Source organism: Mytilus trossulus, chromosome 8, assembly GCF_036588685.1.
Source record: "Mytilus trossulus isolate FHL-02 chromosome 8, PNRI_Mtr1.1.1.hap1, whole genome shotgun sequence".
NCBI classification, from domain to species: domain Eukaryota; kingdom Metazoa; phylum Mollusca; class Bivalvia; order Mytilida; family Mytilidae; genus Mytilus; species Mytilus trossulus.
Window position 1 is genome coordinate 32,658,686 of NC_086380.1, and position 21,668 is coordinate 32,680,353.

At 31.5% G+C, this 21,668-nt stretch overlaps 1 protein-coding gene across 2 annotated transcripts; it reads left to right on the forward strand.

Moving 5' to 3' along the window:
- The first annotated feature begins 1,768 nt into the window (after nt 1–1,768).
- On the forward strand, nt 1,769–19,726 carry LOC134680836 (protein PIF-like). Of its 2 annotated transcripts, XM_063540086.1 has the most exons (12): nt 1,769–1,954; nt 3,466–3,553; nt 5,740–6,300; nt 6,613–7,419; nt 7,730–7,759; nt 12,027–12,218; nt 12,533–12,736; nt 13,675–13,827; nt 14,148–14,509; nt 15,647–15,737; nt 16,473–16,552; nt 18,789–19,726. In XM_063540086.1, exons 2-12 carry the CDS (start codon nt 3,472–3,474, stop codon nt 18,825–18,827), a joined length of 2,601 nt encoding a protein of 866 aa, XP_063396156.1. In that variant the 5' UTR covers nt 1,769–1,954; nt 3,466–3,471; the 3' UTR covers nt 18,828–19,726. The 2 variants fall into 2 exon arrangements, with proteins under 2 accessions (XP_063396156.1, XP_063396157.1); XM_063540087.1 differs by lacking the exon at nt 7,730–7,759.
- Nucleotides 19,727–21,668: the final 1,942 nt, after the last annotated feature.

The following is a 21,668-nucleotide window of genomic DNA, read 5'->3' on the forward strand; positions in this document are numbered from 1 at the left end:
GAGACCTTAATGTCATTGGTTGTTTATTTCAAATGATAGAGGATGTAGGGGATCGTTCAGAATTAAAATTTCATTTGTGATTTTATGTTTCATACAGTTATGAAAAAGGTGCTATTTTAACACATTTTAAACAGGGTATCCGTTTATTGTTTTTGCTTATAAACAAAATATAGGGTAAAAGAGTTTTAAAAATATACCGATGCCAAGTCACCCTGAAATAGAGAAAGACGCCTTCATTTCCTGCATTTTTAGATTTCTTTCGTATTTTAAATTTATGTAGGTTACACTGCATATACCCTTTTTTGAAGACACCGATATTGATGATTGCAGAAGTAAAGGTATTGGATGCTTAAAAAAAATTATTTGTCAAGCAATTCCTTGATATCTTCATTAAAAAATATATGCTCCCCTGAAACTGAGAACACATCCTCAAAAAATATCATTGAAATATGTTTTTGAAATCAATATTACCATTTAAGAAGATGAAATAACCGAAATGAATAAAACATATATGCCAGGAACAACGAATTTGTGATTGAATCAAGTGACTAATTTGCAAAAGAATAAGCAGTAACTGATTCTGTTTCATTGTTTTAACCTATTGAAGTACAACCCATTTACTTAATCAGTGATCACAAACATAGAAAATGATAATGGAGAAAGGAAGGGGTGCTCAATTTCATTTTTTTTCACAAGGCTTACGGGCTGACGATCTTCTGCCTTTTTATATGCTACAGTGCAGTCAATAAATTCTCGTAATATAATCGACAGTAGAAGTTATTTTATCAACCAGGTATCACTGTTTGTGAGCATTATAATGAGGTTGGTGAGTGCCTCTCTTTCACTGTTAAATGATGCCATCTGAAGCACTGATTCGATTACTGAATTCGTTTAAATGAATTTTATTATTTCGTTATTTTCACACAATGCCCCAGATTAGGAAAGTAAAGATTGTATATAATTATGTCAACATCAATGTGTATTGCCGTGCAATGTCTAATATCGCAGTAATCCAATTCGATGAAACTAAATGTGCCCCTTTTAAATTTTTACATCTGGTTTTCAAATGGTCTTTTGAAGCTTGTATTTCATTTTGTTTGGGCTGTACCTGTTGCTGAAGCCTCTACATCCCTGTTCACGTTTTCATCATGTGTTTATTTATAGGTGTTATTTTTGAACGCGCCGTTCTATCTAACAGTGCAATGCATTACAAAAAATCACAATGCATGCTCTATGAAATTCCTTTTGCGTCAGTAAATATTAATAATATCAAGTGAAACAATTATAAATGACGTTTGAAGGTTTTACTGGAATAAATACATGTTAATCAGTGCGAAAAACTAATATCGAACAAAAAATACTGCTACAGTTTTTGTTTAAACATATTTTTAATAGAGGCAATATGCATTTGTGCACCTACTTCAGAGGTGAAGTAAAGGTGATATCATCATATATAATAATATTTCATTTAAAAAAATATATATCATGCAATGTATCAGAAACTTCATTCATGCATCAGTGGGAAAATATTTCATCGTATTAATTTAACAAATCTGACATTAAGAAATAAGACCACTTGTTTGTCCGTCAACAAATATATTTTTAAAAGTTCCCTTAAGGTACCTCATGTATTTGCAACATTTCCCCTTTCAAAATTTAAGTGATTTGTCTTGTGTTAAAAAAGAAAAACTAACGTGTCAGACAATAAATTTAATTAGATAAACGCTTCATGTTGTTCTGTCAAAAACATGCAAATTATTCAATTTTATATGCAAATTAACTTGACCTGAAATAATACATTGTAATTTAACGTAGGGACGACTTTATCACAGTTGATGTTGGTCATGATACGGTTCGTTGATTGATTTGTTTTATTCTGATTTCCGATCGGCTGGCCGATACGGAAAATAATACTTCTAAAAGGAGCTGGCTCCACTTTTAAATACACTTTAAGGTAAGAGAAATATATATCAATAATTACATATAAACAAAAAGCATGTTTTATGCCGGCGAAGTGGTTACGTTCAATATTGGTATACATTTGATACTATGCAAAGTTGACCTTAAATTGACTTGACAAATCCTTTAGGTTCCTGTTGGAATAATGCCCAACCATTTTTACGGAGTTTACATTTTTGAGTTTCTGATTTTAAAAAGTTCCTGTGTAAACCTTCATTTAGCAAGTAAATCAAGAGAAGCACATTGAACGCTATATATCTATAACTTTGTTTTATTATTTATTATTGTTGCATATACATTTCACATTAAAACGTAAGAACACACCAAGGCAAACAAAAAACAATCGTCACAATGGCAAAAGAAAAATAATAGACAAAAAATAAAAAAAACAACACAAAAATCCACCAAACATTATACTGGACGGAAATACCTCACCAAAACTGAGTAAACTCAGATACACCGGACAGGTCATACTATATTACCAACATGCAGAAATAAAATATATTAAGATACACTTACTTTCCTATTAAGGAGATATAAAAATAAAAAGATGTGGTATGCTTGCTTATAAGACATCTATACATCATCGATTAAACGACATAAAATGGAAGGTCGTGCAAAATGAATTAAACAAAATAATGGGTATGAGACAAGGAGAAATTAACAATCATAAAACAAAAGAGACGTAGCAGAAATGGTAACTTTATTTGATGATACTGTTGTAAAAGTGAGAGGTTTAGCGCTATGAAAACCAGGTTCAATCCACCATTTTCTACATCAAAAAATGCATGTACCACGTCAGGAATATGAAAGTTGTTGTCCATTCGTTTGATGTGTTTTGTCATTTAGGTTTGCCATGTGATTAGGGACTTTCCTATTGAATTTTCCTCGGAGTTAAGTTTTTTTGTGATTTTACTCTTCAACCGTCTTGACCAAAAACATGTGTTGACAAGGAGCAATAATTGCATGATGTATATGTTTTGATGAGGGTCTTTTTACTTTTGAGTTTAAAGTTAATATAACTAGCCATTAAACATGTGGTCTTCATGACACACGACGCTTAAAAAACACGATGAGGCAAATAAAGACAGTTACCATCCATTACCGAAGCTAATATTTTTAATAGACCAACAAAAAGGTATCTAAAACAAAAGCTGGCAGCCTGTGTTACACTTTCAACAGCAAAAATGAAAAAAAGTTAAGCAATTTGTTAGTCATATTGTGATGTCATCAAGCTCAATATGACATGAAAAACCTTTATAATTGAATAAAATGTCCACGAAAATTGATAGATGATTCATAGTGCTTTTTGATTTATTTATGACAACAATTATAAACAATCAAACTCATATAAAAAGCAATCAAATTGCTAATATATGATAACATTTAATAAATTTAATTGCATCTCCAATAAACAATTTATGTTCACACTGTAAATATTTGTCATCTTTGTCATTGCCATATATCTGTTTCTGTTAATTGGTATGTTTTGAAAATATTTTTCAGAAAACAATGATGAAGTCAAAGATCACCAATTATGTTGCTTTTATTATTTTTTGTTTGTGGATAATGTCGACTTCGGCTGATAGTAACGGTATGTACACTTTTTTAAATTTTATATGATATACCTGCTAAAACAAAAACAAAGATCCTTTCATCACAAAACACCTTATCGTTATTCCAAGCTGACCCGAGAATCTTACCCGCTTGAACTATTGACGCCATACAACAATCACTTTTCCATTGTGTCGTCACATACTTTATATAATGACGTCAAAATTTAACGGGAACCTGTGTGATATCCAGTAATGGGGGATAAATAGCGATAAGATGAATTCCAATAATATGGACTTCAAAAATAAAAAAAATATAAATCCTCTTCAATTTCGTACTTTATTTAGACGCTAAATCTTTTGAAGGCGAAATGCGCGTCTCGAGAAAAATATGTGATATGACAGTCAATCAGACAACTCACCACAAGAGACCAAAATTTTGAAAGCAGATTGCAAAATTCAGAGGTTCACTTACAAAATTTGACAATATGACAAGTAATAAATTCTTCCCTTTCTTCCTCAGTGAAGAGCGAAAAAGAGAACAGACGAAAGACATACAATTATAACAGATTAAAAATCACAATAAACCAATTTTGATTTATCTTATATACATGAGATACACCGGCTGCCACACGTACAGTCGGGGTAACTTATGTCATTCTTTAATTGTGACGTAATAAAAGGCATTTTGACATCATAAAATATATTTGCACGAATATAAAAGTCTACATAGAAAATGTGAGAGTTTGCATTGATCATACGCGAAAACTTTAATATGAATGAAATGCTTCGGAAGGGCTAGATGTCCCTATTTCACTAATGACATCCTCCCTGTGATCGTCTTGTTAAAATAGTGATAGAACTTTTTTTAAAGCTGTATTGTACTTGAATAAAAGACTTTTATCATGCGATAAATATGGCCGATTGATAAATTTGTCCTGCCTATTCTTAAAACATTTCATAGAAATCACTCATGTTATTACTATTAAAAAGAAGGATTTAAAAAATGTATTAAAAAGAACCGAACTCAAAGACAAATTCAAAGTGGAAGTCCATAAATCTGACGAATCTAACAATGACCTCGTATCTCTTATTTGAAAACAAGGTCAATATTTTAAATCAGCTGTAATTATAGTTTGTCATGTTAAATGGTGCATTTTTATTTTAGAATGACGCGAGTTATTGATAAAATATACTTAAGTTCAATCAGATAGAAATAAATGAATATTTAAAGTTAGTGAATAGTTTTTATTTGCACAAATGATGAAAAAAATGCTTGATTTAGGGAAATGTTTAACAAAATTGTCACATAAACCCATCACATATTTTTTCCCGAAATAGTGATGCAAATTTCATTAAAGATAACACCCCCTCGAAATTCAGATAATTTGTGTCAAAGTAATATTGATAGATTCATTAATACTATGATACTTACAATCACTTAGTCCTTTCAAGTACTTGTTTTGAAACTATATTTTTGAATATGACTGTTAATGATAGACTTTTGCTATCTCTAATATGTCAAAGAATGAAAAAAGACGAAAAGACAATCAACAATACACAAACAAATCAAAGAAAACTAAAAACTAAAGAACCCTTCAAAAACGCGGACACAATTTACGTGTTTACGAAACATATTTATTAACCGAAAGTGGTGTAATTGTTGCTGAATTTTGATGAAGAATACCTCCTGCACCATTTCAAAACTGAAGTACAATTACCAAAAAAAATATTCTTACAATTTTCAAAACAAAGCAAGGCAGTAAATGTCCCTCACAAACACTCTCTTCTCGTAGATTTTCAATTCTGAAATTTTGAAAGTCCTTTCTATAGAAGTGTTTTGCGTTACAATACGATACATAAAAAAACCTGCAATTTTTTTAGGTTTTATTGGAAGACTTATGTTTTTTAACAAGCTGTCCAATTTTTTTTAATTCGATCATCATAGTTATCATCTTATCACATGATTATTTGTATTCAAGTTAGGCATTTAATGTTAGCATACGATCTCAGCTGAAATTTAAATACCTTTTGCCACAAATGCAACAACCGAATGCGATTCAAAAGTAATTTAAAAATTGAGACGAGTCTGTTGATAACATATGTTCAACTGAGATGTTTCCAAGAAGCATAAAATATTTAATCACAAACAAAAATCAAACAGAAACCTCGATGAGTTTTTGATAGTCAATTTCTTTTTATCGTCTTTTTTCTGCTCTTATTATAGGTTACACAGAACAAGGAGATATAATATTTCTGTTAGATGGATCTGATAGCATATCAGATGCAGAATTTTTAGAACAAAAGAAATTAGTAGAACATTTTATTACCCAGACTGACATTGGATCCGATAGGGTACGTGTTGGTGTCATTGTTGTAAGCTCGGACATTGGTGATACCATTAGTTTTGCTCATTCCGCGAACAAAAATAATCTTATAAAACAACTTGATCAACTGCAACAGCCACAAGATGGCAGTAGAATTGACTTAGGAATAAATAGAATAGAAAGAATGTTTTTCACAGAAGGGCGTTCTGAAATGACACAAATAGGTGTTATCATCACGGATGGTCGATCAAAGTACCCGGATGCTAGTAAAGGTGAAAGCGAGGCATTAAAATCGATTGGAATTCATTTATTCAGCGTTGGTGTTGGAAGGCTGGTAGATGAGAAGCAATTGAAATCGATGGCTTTTAGTCCGAATGAATACTTTTATATCGAACCATTTCATATGGCTGTAGATAAACTATTACAAGCAGTAAGAAAGCTGACAATTCCTAATCAATCAGGTAAGTTTCTGGTAGTGCCCTTCTTTAGTAGAATTTCGTTTAATGGTTTATTCAAAGTATCCATGACAGATTTGCTTTCTTAAGTTGTAAAATAACAAATTCAAAGATTCTTTGATCCGTTTTCATAAATGTCATTTGTTTTGTGGTACTAAAAAAAACCCACAGAAACTTCATATTTAACAGCAATATTATGCAATCTTTTATTTCAACCTGTTATCATATAATTTCTAATAGTAATCTGTAAATAAAGAAATAGATAAAACTCATTTATTCAAAATTCATTTCCTGTCATGATGTATTTTTTTTCAATAGTTATAAAAACAAAACAACCAGTACATACAACTACCACACAAAGGCTAACAACAGTTACAACACAATCGCCGACAACTACAACAACAGCTGCAACTACAACAACCCCAATGACAACAACGAGGGCAACAATTGTTATACACAACCCCATGGAAGAGGACAATGATCTGAATGGACAAGTGAAAATATCCGTAAAATCAAACATACTAAACGGACGGGATATCATCGGAACAAAAGTAGAAAAAATGTTTTCACAAGATGATGTACCATGGTTAAGTCAAAACAGTTTTAATGAACCATCATACAGAGAGCCAAAACAAAATGAACAGACTTGGTACAATCCAGTAAATCCAGTGCAAGCCCCATGGGTAACTTTACCAACACAAAAATCTACTCCTGCTGCATGGAACACCATCGCCCCTACAGCACAATCATATCAAATATATACAAATGCACCTGAACATCATACAGCAACAGACAGCTGGGCAAGAGGTTATAGAAATCCACTAGCACCAATCAAATTGTTCAGCATCAATATGCCTATAAAGGTATATCAAAATAATGGAGAAACAAATCAAGATGACAAAAGACAACCAAATCAAGATAACGAAAGAAGAAAAAATCAAGATTACCAAAGAATACAAAATCAAGACTTCGGAAGAAGACCTCAAATTACTACACGAAAACAAGTTCCAACAACAACCACTACGACTATGGCAACCACTACAATACCAGTAACACAGAAACCACAAACAGTACAACAACTTCCAGTCAGACCTGGTGTAAATCCGGACCGAGTGGAGGAAGAACGTAAGTTGTTATGGAGATTTCCCCCTTTTCATTTCAACATTGAACCAATATAGAAAATCTTTAAACTTTTTCTAATTCTCAAAATTCAAAACCTGATGATTGCATACTGTACGTTAAGATCAAAACTGGGTCCATTTAACTTTTTACAAACTAATTATGTATATCTTATCATATTTTCAATATACACAATATAAATTTATAACTTAAAAGGAGAATCATTTAAGTTTATTTATTATCATATTTCGCTCATCTTACACTTCAACTTAGATATAGATTAATCACTGCTTACTATAACAAGCCTCCCTTTTAGATAGTAAAACACATGGAACTGTTCAAATGGGTGAGTGATATATTGGCTTTATACTGATAACTCATGCAAGATAATGTCTGGTTAATATTATTTGTTTAAAATTTGAGCAAGTGCAATAATTCAAATATGTTGATATAAGTCTCTACAATATAATGGAAAAGGTTTATATAAATGATCAAATCAAAAACGATAATTTGGAGACCTCTTCAAAATTTCAAAGCTGACGAATTATTCCAGTTTTTTCATGTGTTGAATTATGTAAATTCATTTATATGACCTTAACTCTAAAATGGTTTTGCAAATTAAAACCATTCTTGTAAGTTTGCTATTTTCATCTTTTCACCTTCTTTTTAAAAAGATACACCTGAATTAAATGGGACAACATTATAAACCAGAAATACGTTTATAAAAGCATTTTGTTTTATTTCGGCCTGTACAACATAGTCAACCAGGCATCATCTATAGTTGTCATATAGAGTGGAACATAAGGTGTTAGAATTTAAAAAGGATATTTTGTTGCTTATAATCACTCAAGTGCTTTTATCAGGGAAGGGATACGTGTCACTAGTGCATATTAGAACTTACTAGATACCTGATTAGATTAAAATTGAAAATAAAACTAGATAGTCGTTTCATTTGAACAACAGGTTATCCGGAATCCATAATCATATTCCTTATATGGTATTGTAAGTTTTGATATATAGAGATCGTAATTAGAACCGAGTACTACGGCTTGAGATCTTAATGAATAAACATAAAAAAAGTAAAACGCAAATTTATGATTTTTAAGCGTCTGAAGCTTTTTCTAGAATTAACTTCAACAGGAACGCTCAAAGCCAAATATTTAAAAGAGAAGGGTGTTTAAGAACAGACATAGTTGAAGTGTTGTATGAACAAAACGGACATCAACAAAACAAATGCCATTCAAGGTCATTTTGTTTTTATCTCATGATACTTTCTTTAATTCAATATTTTTAACAAAAAGAACGAAAGAAAAGTCATTGAAGTAGTAAAAAAAATTGGTTTCTTCAAATTGTCCCGAATCGACCTAATCTGTAATTTTTTTTTTTGTTGCGGTCTTCGAGATCTCTTTGTGTGTTTTTCATACAGATTAAGATTATAGCTCAATGTTGACAGTTGAATCCCGTCTTTTTTGATAGCTTTATTGTTTTCCGTTTTGTTCACCCATCGTTGTCTTGTCATTATAATGTAATTTTATGGAATTGTCAATCAGGTAAGAAGTGTTTGCAAGTTGATATCTAATAGACCATATTTATGGATGTTGGTGGTTTTCTTTTGCACTTTAGCGTTTCTGTTGTTCCGTTAGTTTCCTCTTATATTCGATGTGTTTCCTTCAGTTTTAGTTTGTATCCCTGATTTGTTTTCTTTCAAACAATTTTTACTTTTAATCAACGGAATACTACTGTTGCCTTTATTTGATTTATTATGGAACTGAAATGTCTAATTCCCAGATGTATTCAATCAAGCAGATTAAGCGGGAAATGTTATCTCTCCGAGGTCACAATGTGCATATATAAAATTATTGCCGCCTAGAGGCGTATGAATTAAGATCTGCACATAATGATAAATCTTTTACAGGGTTATCCAATTATTATTCATATACGGTTGTTTCAATGACTTGAATTTAAAATTTAAAAAATGACGATGACATTTGTTTAAATCCGAAGCAAGTCGTCCATAAATGTTTGAACGTATTTGCCTTTTGAAATACTGAGAAAATAGTTAACAAAGGTACCAGGATTATAATTTAGTACGCCATACGCGCGTTTCGTCTTCATAAGACTCATCAGTGACGCTCAAATCAAAAATATTTATAAACCCAAACAAGTACAAAGTTGAAGAGCATTGAGGATCCAAAATTCCAAAAAGTTGTGCCAAATACGGCTAAGGTAATCTATGCCTGGGATAAGAAAATCCTTAGTTTTTCAAAAAGTTCAAAGTTTTGTATACAGGAAATTTATAAAAAGACCACATTATTGATATTCATGTCAACACCGAAGTGTTGACTACTGGGCTGGTGATACCCTCGGGGAAGAAACGTCCACCAGCAGTGGCATCGACCCAGTGGTGTAAATAGTTAACAAAGGTACCAGGATTATAATTTAGTACACCATTCGCGCGTTTCGTCTTCATAAGACTCATCAGTGACGCTCAAATCAAAAATATTTATAAACCCAAACAAGTACAAAGTTGAAGAGCATTGATGATCCAAAATTCCAAAAAGTTGTGCCAAATACGGCTAAGGTAATCTATGCCTGGGATAAGAAAATCCGTAGTTTTTCAAAAAGTTCAAAGTTTTGTATACAGGAAATTTATAAAAAGACCACATTATTGATATTCATGTCAACACCGAAGTGTTGACTACTGGGCTGGGACAAAGTTGAAGAGCATTGAGGATCCAAAATTCCAAAAAGTTGTGCCAAATACGGCTAAGGTAATCTATGCCTGGGATAAGAAAATCCTTAGTTTTTCAAAAAGTTCAGAGTTTTGTATACAGGAAATTTATAAAAAGACCGCATTATTGATATTCATTTCAACACCGAAGTGTTGACTACTGGGCTGGCAAAACGTGTCTAGAAATTGTTATAATAGTCTTATATTTTGGTAAATTTATACAAACCCACATTAATTTATTGTTTTGAATCTTTCATATGTTGTTCTTGTTAGTTGAACTACGTAGAATTGAAACGAATGGGAGCAACAAGTATATGGATTGATTGGCACCATATATGCGTCTTAAGAAACGAAAAGTTGAACAATAGAGGATTGTGTAACCATTATTATGTTGTACGTGATACCGTAGAGTTTAATATATGGTTGTTTGAAACATATGTCATGTTCAATGTGAAGCATTTCACGTATGACATTCCAAGTGAAAAGGGTTAACCATATTGAGTTACTAAATTTGGAATTGAACTACGCATACGTTCTCGTCTTTTGGGGTTTTCGTACTGTCAAAAATCTATTGTGAAGTAACAATTTTCATTGAAAAAGCATACGTAGGACAAATTGATATAACGTAGGAAACCATATAAATTGACTTTATGTTGACTTACCCAAATTTTCTTTTTGTGAACTATGATGCAAGCATTGCTGTTTATGTCTTGCAATTATGTATCATTTCGAAAAAATGCTTTGCCTACAGCCTGATCGACAAGACAACAGTATTCACTGTTTTCTCGTCCTACAGACTCAGTACCGGAAAATTTATGCATTCAACTTTTTTTTATGCTTGACTGAGACAAGAACCCGATTTTTACATCATGGCTATACCAAAATTAATAATTTAGATAATTCAAATAATTCAAATAAAAGAAAAACATTTATTTAAGCTATCTATGCCTCTGACCAAAATTAATAATTTCGATAATTCAAATAAAAAGCAATACATTTATTTAATCTATCTATCTCTCTGATAAAAATGAAAATACCTCATTTATAATTTTTTTCTTTAAAGAGTAAAGTGTGAAGTATTTACAATCGACAAATAATGCTAATTAAAAATGATAAACAATTTTGTGAGAGGTAAACATAAATTCACAAAAGGTTTATTGCTTTTTCACGACATAAATCTTTAAATAACAAACAGCGTATAATGTCCTGTCCACATGCTTAATGCAGTCACGAGGAAATTTGATATGTTTCAATGTACTACTTAATCCAGATGTTTGCATAAGTTTTAGATAAGCCCACAATTTTACTATTTTTAGATGAAAAATTGTTTATTTCTATTAACAATATCTCTAAAAATTTAAATCGTAACAGTTGACGTATTCGAGACTTATTTGCGTTATTTGTCTATAGTACTCTCTGACATAACTGCTCTATTGTAAAGATTGTGAATGAACATAATATTATCATTCGAAATCCTCTAAGTGACATTGAACAACAGTCACAAATGTATTATGTAGGTATGGTCCTTGAGATAATAAGTAATACGATTTCAAATGGATCAGTGTAATCAGTGACACAATCTTTAAATGATTCAAGTCGTCACACTGAACATGTTGACGGTCAAAATTGTGTTGACTTATACATAATTGTTGAAATATTTCAAATATTTTGTACGTTGTTCCTCAAATAAGGAAATTTATCAATAACTTCAATAGTTAAAATTTTAAGAGGACGTCTTGCGTGCTAGTTAAGAATTTGTTTAAACTTTGCTAACAATGCGCGGACTATGAGTCTCCGTAACAGATCTAGAAACACTTTGACCAGATTTGATTATTGATGATGATTAATAAGTTATAACTCGATAATGTGTATGCTATTATAGATTTATGCTATGGAAGTCAGTATGTCGACGGTGTTGGTTATAATGCAGACCCTAAAAGTTGTAATGAATTCGTACAGTGTTTCTACGAAGGTGGACAGATAAAAGTAGAGAGGGCCCGATGTCCGTTCCGGATGTTCTGGGATCAGCGACTTCTACTTTGTAGACCAGCTACATCTATGTCTTGTTGGAGAGGTTAATATTTTTTTTTCTTCACAAAGACGAAATTCAATGTAAAAAAAGCATACAATGCTGTGTATAAAAATTTTAAATGTTTCTATATTGATTTTTACATTTTTCTAAAGAGTGATTGTACTCTTCAATATCTCTTTAGTTACTATGATTAATATATGTAGAATGATTCACGATTTTTCTGAAATGCTCACTTCATTATTATTTACGCTCAAAAAGTTGATTCAAATATATATTTTTAAGGCAAATTGTGAAATGATTACATTTGCCTTAACGTCACACGTATTTAAATGTCTCAAATTTATTCATATCAACAGATCCCTGTTTTGATTTTACCGTCCGTTCATATGACCACAAAGGGAACTGCAGAGCTCACTGGACCTGTCGTAACGGATTATCACAGGCAAAATGTTGTCCCACTGGATTTGCATTTAGTGAGGAAAAACAAGAGTGTGTTCCAGAACCCGGATGTACCGATTGGTGTGAAGATTCTGGCGACCTTACTTTTACATCACCTTTTGGTAGGTATAATTTAGGTTAATCTCAATTATGAGTCATTTGCGATGGACGATCAAATCTTCACCTAGGAACACAGAAATGTCATCGCCAACAAAAACAATTTCAGAATAATGTTTTACAGCTAGTTCGTCCTGTTGTACTTAAATCCTTTAGAAAAAATATTTCATTATACGCGTTTTGGTTAACTGTCTTAATGCTAACATTTTACAAACATTTCAACAGGTTACTTGATTTGTCAATTAGTAAAGTTTGCTGTAGGTAATATGAGTAAGTGTTACATTGTAAACAAATAAAGATGAAGTTCGTGATTCCATAGCATGTTGTTAAGTGCTATTTGATGTAAATTCACGGACAAAGAATGAGTACATCATAACCTTTCAATCTGTAAATAAGAACTCCTGGGCAACGATCTAAAAAAGAGAAGAAGATTTTTACTCCGTCCATCAGTCCTTCTGTCCGTCAGTTCGTCACTTTTATTTGGGGTTTTAAATTTTGTATTTACTGATTTTTTCCATGATCATGAATTATTTTTATGACACATGATCAGGCATTTATTTCTTCATTAGTTTTTAAACACATCCCCATCCTTACATTTAATCACAAGATAGAAATTCACAAATGATCAATTTATCAGTAAATGAAACCATAACATCATAAACGTTTTATGTCTTTAGAGCACTTTTCTGGATGAACCTTCATCGGTCATTGATGATATCAGCACGTAAATTATTAAGGATCCAAGTGACCCAAAGTGACACGCAAAGAAAAGCCAAATCAACCTAAGGTCATTTTTGCTGTAGGGTGATGGATTTTTAATATCTTAAAAATTCCAATTCTATTTTTCATAATAAGCACTACACTTTTATTTAATTATTCAAAATCGGTATCATTGCTTTGTTATTTTTATGCTACTACTTTATATATAGATTTTTAATTACAGCTAGTTGTCGAATGTCACCGTTTGAAACAAACGAGAGATTTTATTTCGAAGAAATTCCTGGTTTAGGAATGATGACAAGATCATGTCCACGTGGCTCACAGTATAATCCGGGTCTTTGCACTTGTGACAGAAGTGATGATGTCCGCAGAGAATGTATGTATATTTAAAAGCGAAATTAAATTTGAAATTCATGAATATGTTAACAAGAGGTAATCTTCACACACCATACATAATCATATAAAACTGTCCCCAATTATTTGTTTTTCGACTTTACCCTGAACCATAAAAATGTAACTCAATGGTAATGTACTAAACGGTCGAATATGCATCTGTTACTTTGTGGAATTTTAGTTTGAATCGGGTATATGACAATTATATATTAAAATATGTTACAAAAGGTGTGCGATTACATTGTGTAAAAAGTGTAAAACACCTTCTTGTATGCTTTTAAAATATTTTTTGTTATCGTTTAGCCTGTAGACCTGAACTCATCCTTGACTTTCACGATGGTTTCAATGACAAATCTGGAAATAATCTGGCAGTAACCCCGGAAAATGTTCACATAGAAAGTGGAGCTGCGCGATTCGACGGAAGTGGTAAAATTCGATTATGGCGATTTTCTGGTGTTTCGTATGGATCCCAATTTACAGTAACAATGAAATACAAAGAAAACCCACATTCACGAACAACAGAACCAATGCATTTGTTATCTAACTGTTTTAACCCTGAGGTAATGCGACCATCGATTGATATAGCTATCAGTCCAAACAAAGGTGCAATGTTCTTAGCAACAACAGATAAAGCAGGAGAAAAGATGGCAATTCTGAAGTATAATGTGAGTATCCACATCTAATTGGTTCGTGTTACTTTCACAAGAAAGGATTTTTGTTTAAAGCGGCACTAGCTACGAGATATATAAAAAATCTAAAGTTTGATATTTTTTTGTTCAATCAATAATGAAAGTGAAATAGAGAAATGACAATTCGCTTTTTGCCGTCAAAAAGGTTCAATTTTGTCAAATTACGCTAATATAAGAAACATTGATAATTCGGTTTTCACTTGCAAGTGAATGAGTCGACCTCTTAAAATCCGTATGCATTTGAAATTCAATTTAACCCCTAGCTAGAGATTGACAACGCATGCATTTTACGTGTAGTCGGTTTTTTTTTAAACAAAAAGAATGTCAACAATGAAAGTGAAACAACGGTAACTCGATGCACATAAAATCATTCTTATACGGTTAAAAGCAACGAGAAACATCTATTTTTAATCTATAAAATAAATTCAAAGAGACCTACAAAAACCCAATTGCACGTGTTGGTTTAATCTATTCATATCTTCATTATGTTTACATCGGTTATATGGTCATCAGAGGTGGAATCGATAGTTGATTATATGGCGTATTGACTTAAATACACACGAAACGAACCTATATTTTATCTACCCCATGCTCTGTAAACTGTTTATTTTCGACTTTTGATAGTGTGGATACATGTTGTACATTGTTATAAATCAAATATGAGAATTTGAGTCAAATCGGTGACCATGATTTGACAGCTAGTGCCTCTTTAAGTTGTTACCCTGTCTAGTTGTGTTTAGTATACATCTTAGTCTACATTTGTTTTGAAGTTGCTGATGATATTTTATTATTCAAAAATATGAACTGGTTTGCTGTTCTTCTTTGAATATTACTTAGCATTTATCTATAAAGAGTCTAATTTGATAAGAAGAGGAATCCATTTAAAGTATCAATAATCATTTTATGTTTACGATTCTGCATTGTTTTATAAACCCGAGCAAGACAATATCATTTATGTACTGTAAAATTTGAATAACTAACTGATTGAAAAAGTTTTAAAAAGATATGGAAATTTCGGAATTTTTTAAATCTGTCTAACCGCGGGATTGCCTTTCAAATCAACATGTTTGAATTATCTAATTTTATCAAACGGGGTTGTCTTCACTTTTGTAGAACACAGAATGGAAAACTTTGAGTTTTGTTTATGATGGTAAATTCCTTACAGGAAGTATAAATGGTATGACATCAAGAGTCCCACTTAGAGGTATGTGCATTATATAATACTGTAAACCAACTAATGTTTGGAACTTTAGCGAGTAGAAAAATAAGGTGGATATAAATAGTTGAAAATGTTTTCTCTTTTCGACTACATAAGGTGAATGTGAAAAAAACAAATTAAAAGCGTCTCGTAAATAAAAAGAAGCGTTTATTCTCAACAAAGTTTTTTTTATTTAAACCATAGATTTTTAACATCTGTATACAAGAATGAAAAAAAAAAGTCATTTAAAATTTTTATAAAAACAAGTTCAGAGTAATAATATTAAAAGAGCACACTATTGTCTCATATTTTCATGACTTTTAAACTGGATGCAATGCGACGTTTAGATGAATAATTCAAACAACCGACAGAACGTTATTTGAATATCTTTCAAAATATCAGAAACGAATGTACTCTAATATATAAGCTATATTATAATATATATTTTTATGCATGGTAACTAATTAGTATATTAGATTAATGAAGATGTCAACATTGTCAGGAGACACCTACCGCACATTATGCAAAACGATGGTGACCTTATCGTTTGTTAAAAAAAAACAAGCAATAAACTAATAAAATAGCCTTTAAATTTCATTTTAAAAAAGAGTATTGAGTATTTTGCAAGGTCAATTTAAATTACCGGTCAGTGACTCCGTAAAAAAAGCTATTGGTGTCTTGTAAAATTCGAATACAATATAATATTCTATGGACCCGTTTAAAGACATATATTTATTACAGGTGTAATCGAAGAAAGACCAAGTGCGCTGATACTAGGAGCATGTGATTATTTTGGTGGATTTGATGGTTTAATGGATGATGTAAGTTGAAAAAAACCAGTAGTAAACGAAGAAAACGTTTTTCAGGGAATGACGTAATAAATATTCCCTAAAAGATTCGAAATATACACATTTGCAAGCTGCGTTTTACACCGTTTTACAAGAAAATTATCTGTGCTGAAATGAAAATTTTGTAAAAATTGAATGGCCTTAAAACTGTCTGTCAGGAAAAAAAACATTTCACAATCATCATTCTTAAAAAAACATTTAGGTTCAACAGGCGACAGTAGTAGACCGATGAGCAAATCCCGTCAAGAGAGTAGTAAGAGATAATTCCAAGGTAACGAACAAAAACTGAAGGAATCGTTTGCCCTTGTAAAAAAGCAATACCAATCGTCAACAGGGCAAGTGCCTCCTGATATGCAAGCTGCATCAGCCATGCAAACTTATAAGTACAAAACACAGTGTTAGTTTTTATTGTAATCATTGGTAGATAAGCTCTTTCGTTCAGATGACATGTTTTCATAAAATGAGGCAGTTATTAATATGGAAATAAAATAATTGCTTGTTGATTTACGCAAAGCACCAGTTATCACATGAATAATAAGGACAAAGAACAAGACGAAAAGAATGGTTTTAATGAAATGCAATTAAATACATTCGATCAATAGACATGTTCAATTTTGAACAAATGAATATAAACGTTTTGGTACTGTACCATAATTCCGTTGCATTAACCAAAATTCCCACCAACAGTTTTTGTTAATATCATAAGATGCATTTTTAGAAATCCACCAAAATATAAAAAAAAATTATTCAAAATGGTGCGTTCGACTCTTTTCTGGATTTACCTTCATCATAAACACTCAACTCCGTAAAAATGGAAAGCCAATGATCTATTTATACTTTAATACTAGAGAAGCTTATTGTCGAAACAAGACCTTAAAGGAAAGCCAAATCCGAAATAGCATGAGGAACCTCGGGGCATCCTTACACTACAACATATAATAAGGCATTATTATTCACTAACATAACTATGGTTCTTTGTGTGTCCTAAATGATAGCAAATATATTGTCTCTTTAATAAGAAAAAAAGTGTTTTCGATAATATTTATTGAATTTACACTTTATGATACATAAAAATAACTCAAAGACTTAAATGTGTACGCCAAACGCGCTATGTGATTACAAAAACCTCCTCAATATCGCTCGAATCACGCAAGTTGACATGCCAATAAATAGGCAGTACGAAATAAATGATTGACAATTAGGGCTTGCAAATAATTGGGTCAACTAAGAACACATGATAATTTATGACGAATTTATATTCTTAGAATTCGATTATACACACATGATTAAAATATACACATTGAACAGGCTTGAGAATCAATAAAACAGTCTCATATTGTCAAGCTGTAGATATCGGCAACACTTCTGTCACCTACATAACCTAATAAGATAGCAAATCAATAAAATTTACATAAATTATAAAGAAGAAGACAGGATTGAATGCTGAAAAAAACACCAGGTGAATTCCCGTCACAGGTTCATGTACCTATTCAAATTCATATTTTTCTTTATTGTAAAAGCATGACACATGCACAAAATATATTTTTTTGGTAAGCATTATTTCATTTTTTCGCTGACATAAGGGCAAATTATTATCTCGGGCGGAGAGTTCATATTAATTTTTGTACATGCATCCTAAACACGTTTTGTAATCCTCGGTTTTTAATGCTCGTCAACTACTTTTATATTCGAGTGTCACTGTATATTTATATTTAGCCGTAACGTACCAAATAAGAAGCCTTGTATAAATTAAAGGCAAGAAATGGTATCAACATTTTTCTATTCAGCTTGTTTTCATTATCCATAACAACCATCGCTTCACATTTACGAAATGTCATATTTATGAAAATTCAAAAACTTCTTACAAGATTTCTTAAACACCAAATCTACTATTTGTATCATTGCTTTGATTCTTTTTTCTTTTATCTCATCATCTATACTGCAATTATTTATAGATAAATATTAATGTATGTGATCTGTATATCCATAGAACGAAACGGATTGAAACTCTAGGCACAAATACTATTGTTCTTGCAAAACATGTCGAGTTTTCCTATTGCACTTATTTCTGCGTACATTCTGATTTCTGTAGCGAAATGACGACACAAAATCTTGATGATTTATAAGACTGGCTATTTTGTTAGTATTTTCAGATTGTGTATCGGTTCACTCATATATTTGATATTAATAAAATGCTTTATCTTTTCAGGTTAAGTTGTATCTGTGTGTACCGCATGGAATAACGTAGTACAATGTCTACTCTATCTAGCAAATGACAATCTGTGATATTTATAAATAAGTTGACTTTCGTTGGTTGCTTTTTAAAAATCCCTTACACAGAAGAACCCGAAAGCGCTTTCAGTATTCACTCGAAGGACTTTGTATTAGTTGTATAAACATACACATATATATATATGATTTTTAAGCCAGCTGACGCCTCCCCCAGGTGCGGGATTTTCTCGCTGTGGTGAAGACCCATTCGGGGCATTGGGCTGATTTCTAATCACTGATCATGCTGTTGTCTCTTTGACATATTTTGAATTCTCTATTATAGCACCAACTGCATGTACATTTGTTGATATGTACGCCCATTTTGATCAAATGCAATTGATCATTATTTTTTTTCGTAAGCTGAGGTTTTGCTGTTTATAACCATAACACGGCAAACCTATTGTGTATGTGTGTTGTGAGAAAGAATTAATTTCATACATACACGAAGACGGAAGTAACTTTTCGAATTTATTTGATTTTTTTGGTGCTTTCAAATTAATATTGACTATTGTGCCCTGGGTTTTATTCAACCATATTTTATATGACAGCAGCAAAATCTATTTTTGCACGTTGCCATGGGCTCTACTCGGACTGAAAAGGGAAAAATTAATTTGACAGAAAGCAATATTTTTATTTCGAATGTTTTCGTGAGACTTTAGAAGTCGAGACGCGCCTTTCTACATTTTCAATTTGTTTCATCGAGAATGTGTATCCGAATGATATTAATGAATAAAATTCAGATTGTTACTCCCTCACCAATGTCTAAATGAAATATGCTGTATTTATTTTGGATATACAAAATTGAGATCATAATAAAAAGATACAATGTGTTCACATTATGTACGATATTCATGCAAATATAATTAAACATCATATTGTTTTATTTTTCTTATCAGCAATGGCTTTATGCCGCCAAATTACATGCATGCGCATTTCACCGTCTCAAACTCCATACTACTGTTTGTTATATCATAATTCGTATTCAAAATAAAAAAATGATATCACGTCATTGGTTGAATTTTCAAAGTTTAGAATCCTTTTAACCAATTACAATTGTTTGGCGTAATAGTTTTTGAAGTATTTCCAATGCATTTAAATCCTCATGAATTGATGGGATTGAACTTTTATCGTTGCCATGGTCATAATTCAAATAAAACATGCATTAACAATAGATTGTGTCCACTGAAATTATTGATTAATGAACTTATCCGAATTCGGTGATTTGAAGTTTTAAGAGTTATACAAATTTTTTAGGCTTATTAGCTTTGAGAGATTATTATATGTCATTTAATATTGGAAAAAATCGTGCCCCAATTTTAGAAGAAAAAAAATATCGGCGTGTATGATTTTAAACAGTTTTTTTGGGTATGTAAGCCAAACGAACCAACAAAAATCTACGCAGAAATATATACAAATATTACGACCATAAACAACTTAACACGATACGACACCAATTGGATAAGCAGTGTCGAATGAGACTTCGGTGGCAATAGTTGTCATCAGATATTCAAGTTTGATTTATCCAATAAAAAAGACGCATAACATTTATCTTCAAAACAACTGTTTGTTAATCTTTAGTGACTATAGCTAGCGGATGGATAGTGTCTAAAACAATAAACTTAATAATTCTTCCAGTTTACATTCAGTTTCTTTCTAGAAGATGCACTAACAGTGGTGGGACAGCAACTATCAAATAAAAAATTCAAAAAAAATGTCAGACTTTTCTTTTTTTTCTATATAATATATTATATCGAGGTTTCAGTTTTCAAGCAGCTTAACGACTTGAATTGGTATGATGAAATTGAATTGAACTTTTAAGCGAAAACAATTTGAACTTGATTTACCGTATTCTGTCTTACATAGGTTGATTTTCTCCTTTAAATTTATATTGCAAAGCAGCTGTGCGGGTTACAGATTAAAACATAAATTCGAGCATCTTAATAATATATCAGCTCTAATGAACAAAACACAAATGTCCTGACAATAGAAATTCAACCAATGACTTAGGGATACTATTTTTGTTTACCTCAAATTGGTAATTAAAGATACCAGGCTTATAATGTTATACGTCAGACGCGCGTTTCGTCTACATAAAACTCATCATTGACGCTCAGATATTATACCTGATGAGTTGATTTCGTATATTCATTGTGTGATTGTGAACACTCTCATCGTGTAAATTACTGGTAATATCTAAACATGAATGTTTGTAAACTTCCTCTGTTGTTGTCTCAATAAAATGATTGCCACTTTTGTTTTTCTTGCTCAGCTTTTACAGGTGGGATGATATTAGTCGAAATAAAGATTAAGAAAAGACCTGTTATAAAATCATGTAGGCACTACTTTACTTCGACTAATGTTCTAAATCAATTTTCAACGATTTTATTTTGTATCCATTTGTTGTCTATTGGTCTTTTTCACTTTTTTTGTCGTTGCGTTATCAAATCATTTTAAGTTTGAATGTTCCTTTGGTATCATTTCTCTCTCTTTGAAGAAGGAATAAAATGACACAGCATTCATTGGACAAATACCAATTAAAAGTTATTTGGAAGTCAATTACATGATATATTTTGGACCTATAGCGATTTGATTTTAACATATTGTGAATGAAATGGAGATTCGTCCCATTGGCACTCTTACCACATCATCATATTTCATTTGATCAATATCAGTATTGTAAATAAACGAAAGTTAGGCTAGAGATAAACATTGCAGAATGGAAGGTCGGTATCAAGATATCAATATTTTGATGACATTTTAATGAATATGAAAGTAAGAGCGTATATAGACATCATAAAAGGATTGTTATCTGATACTT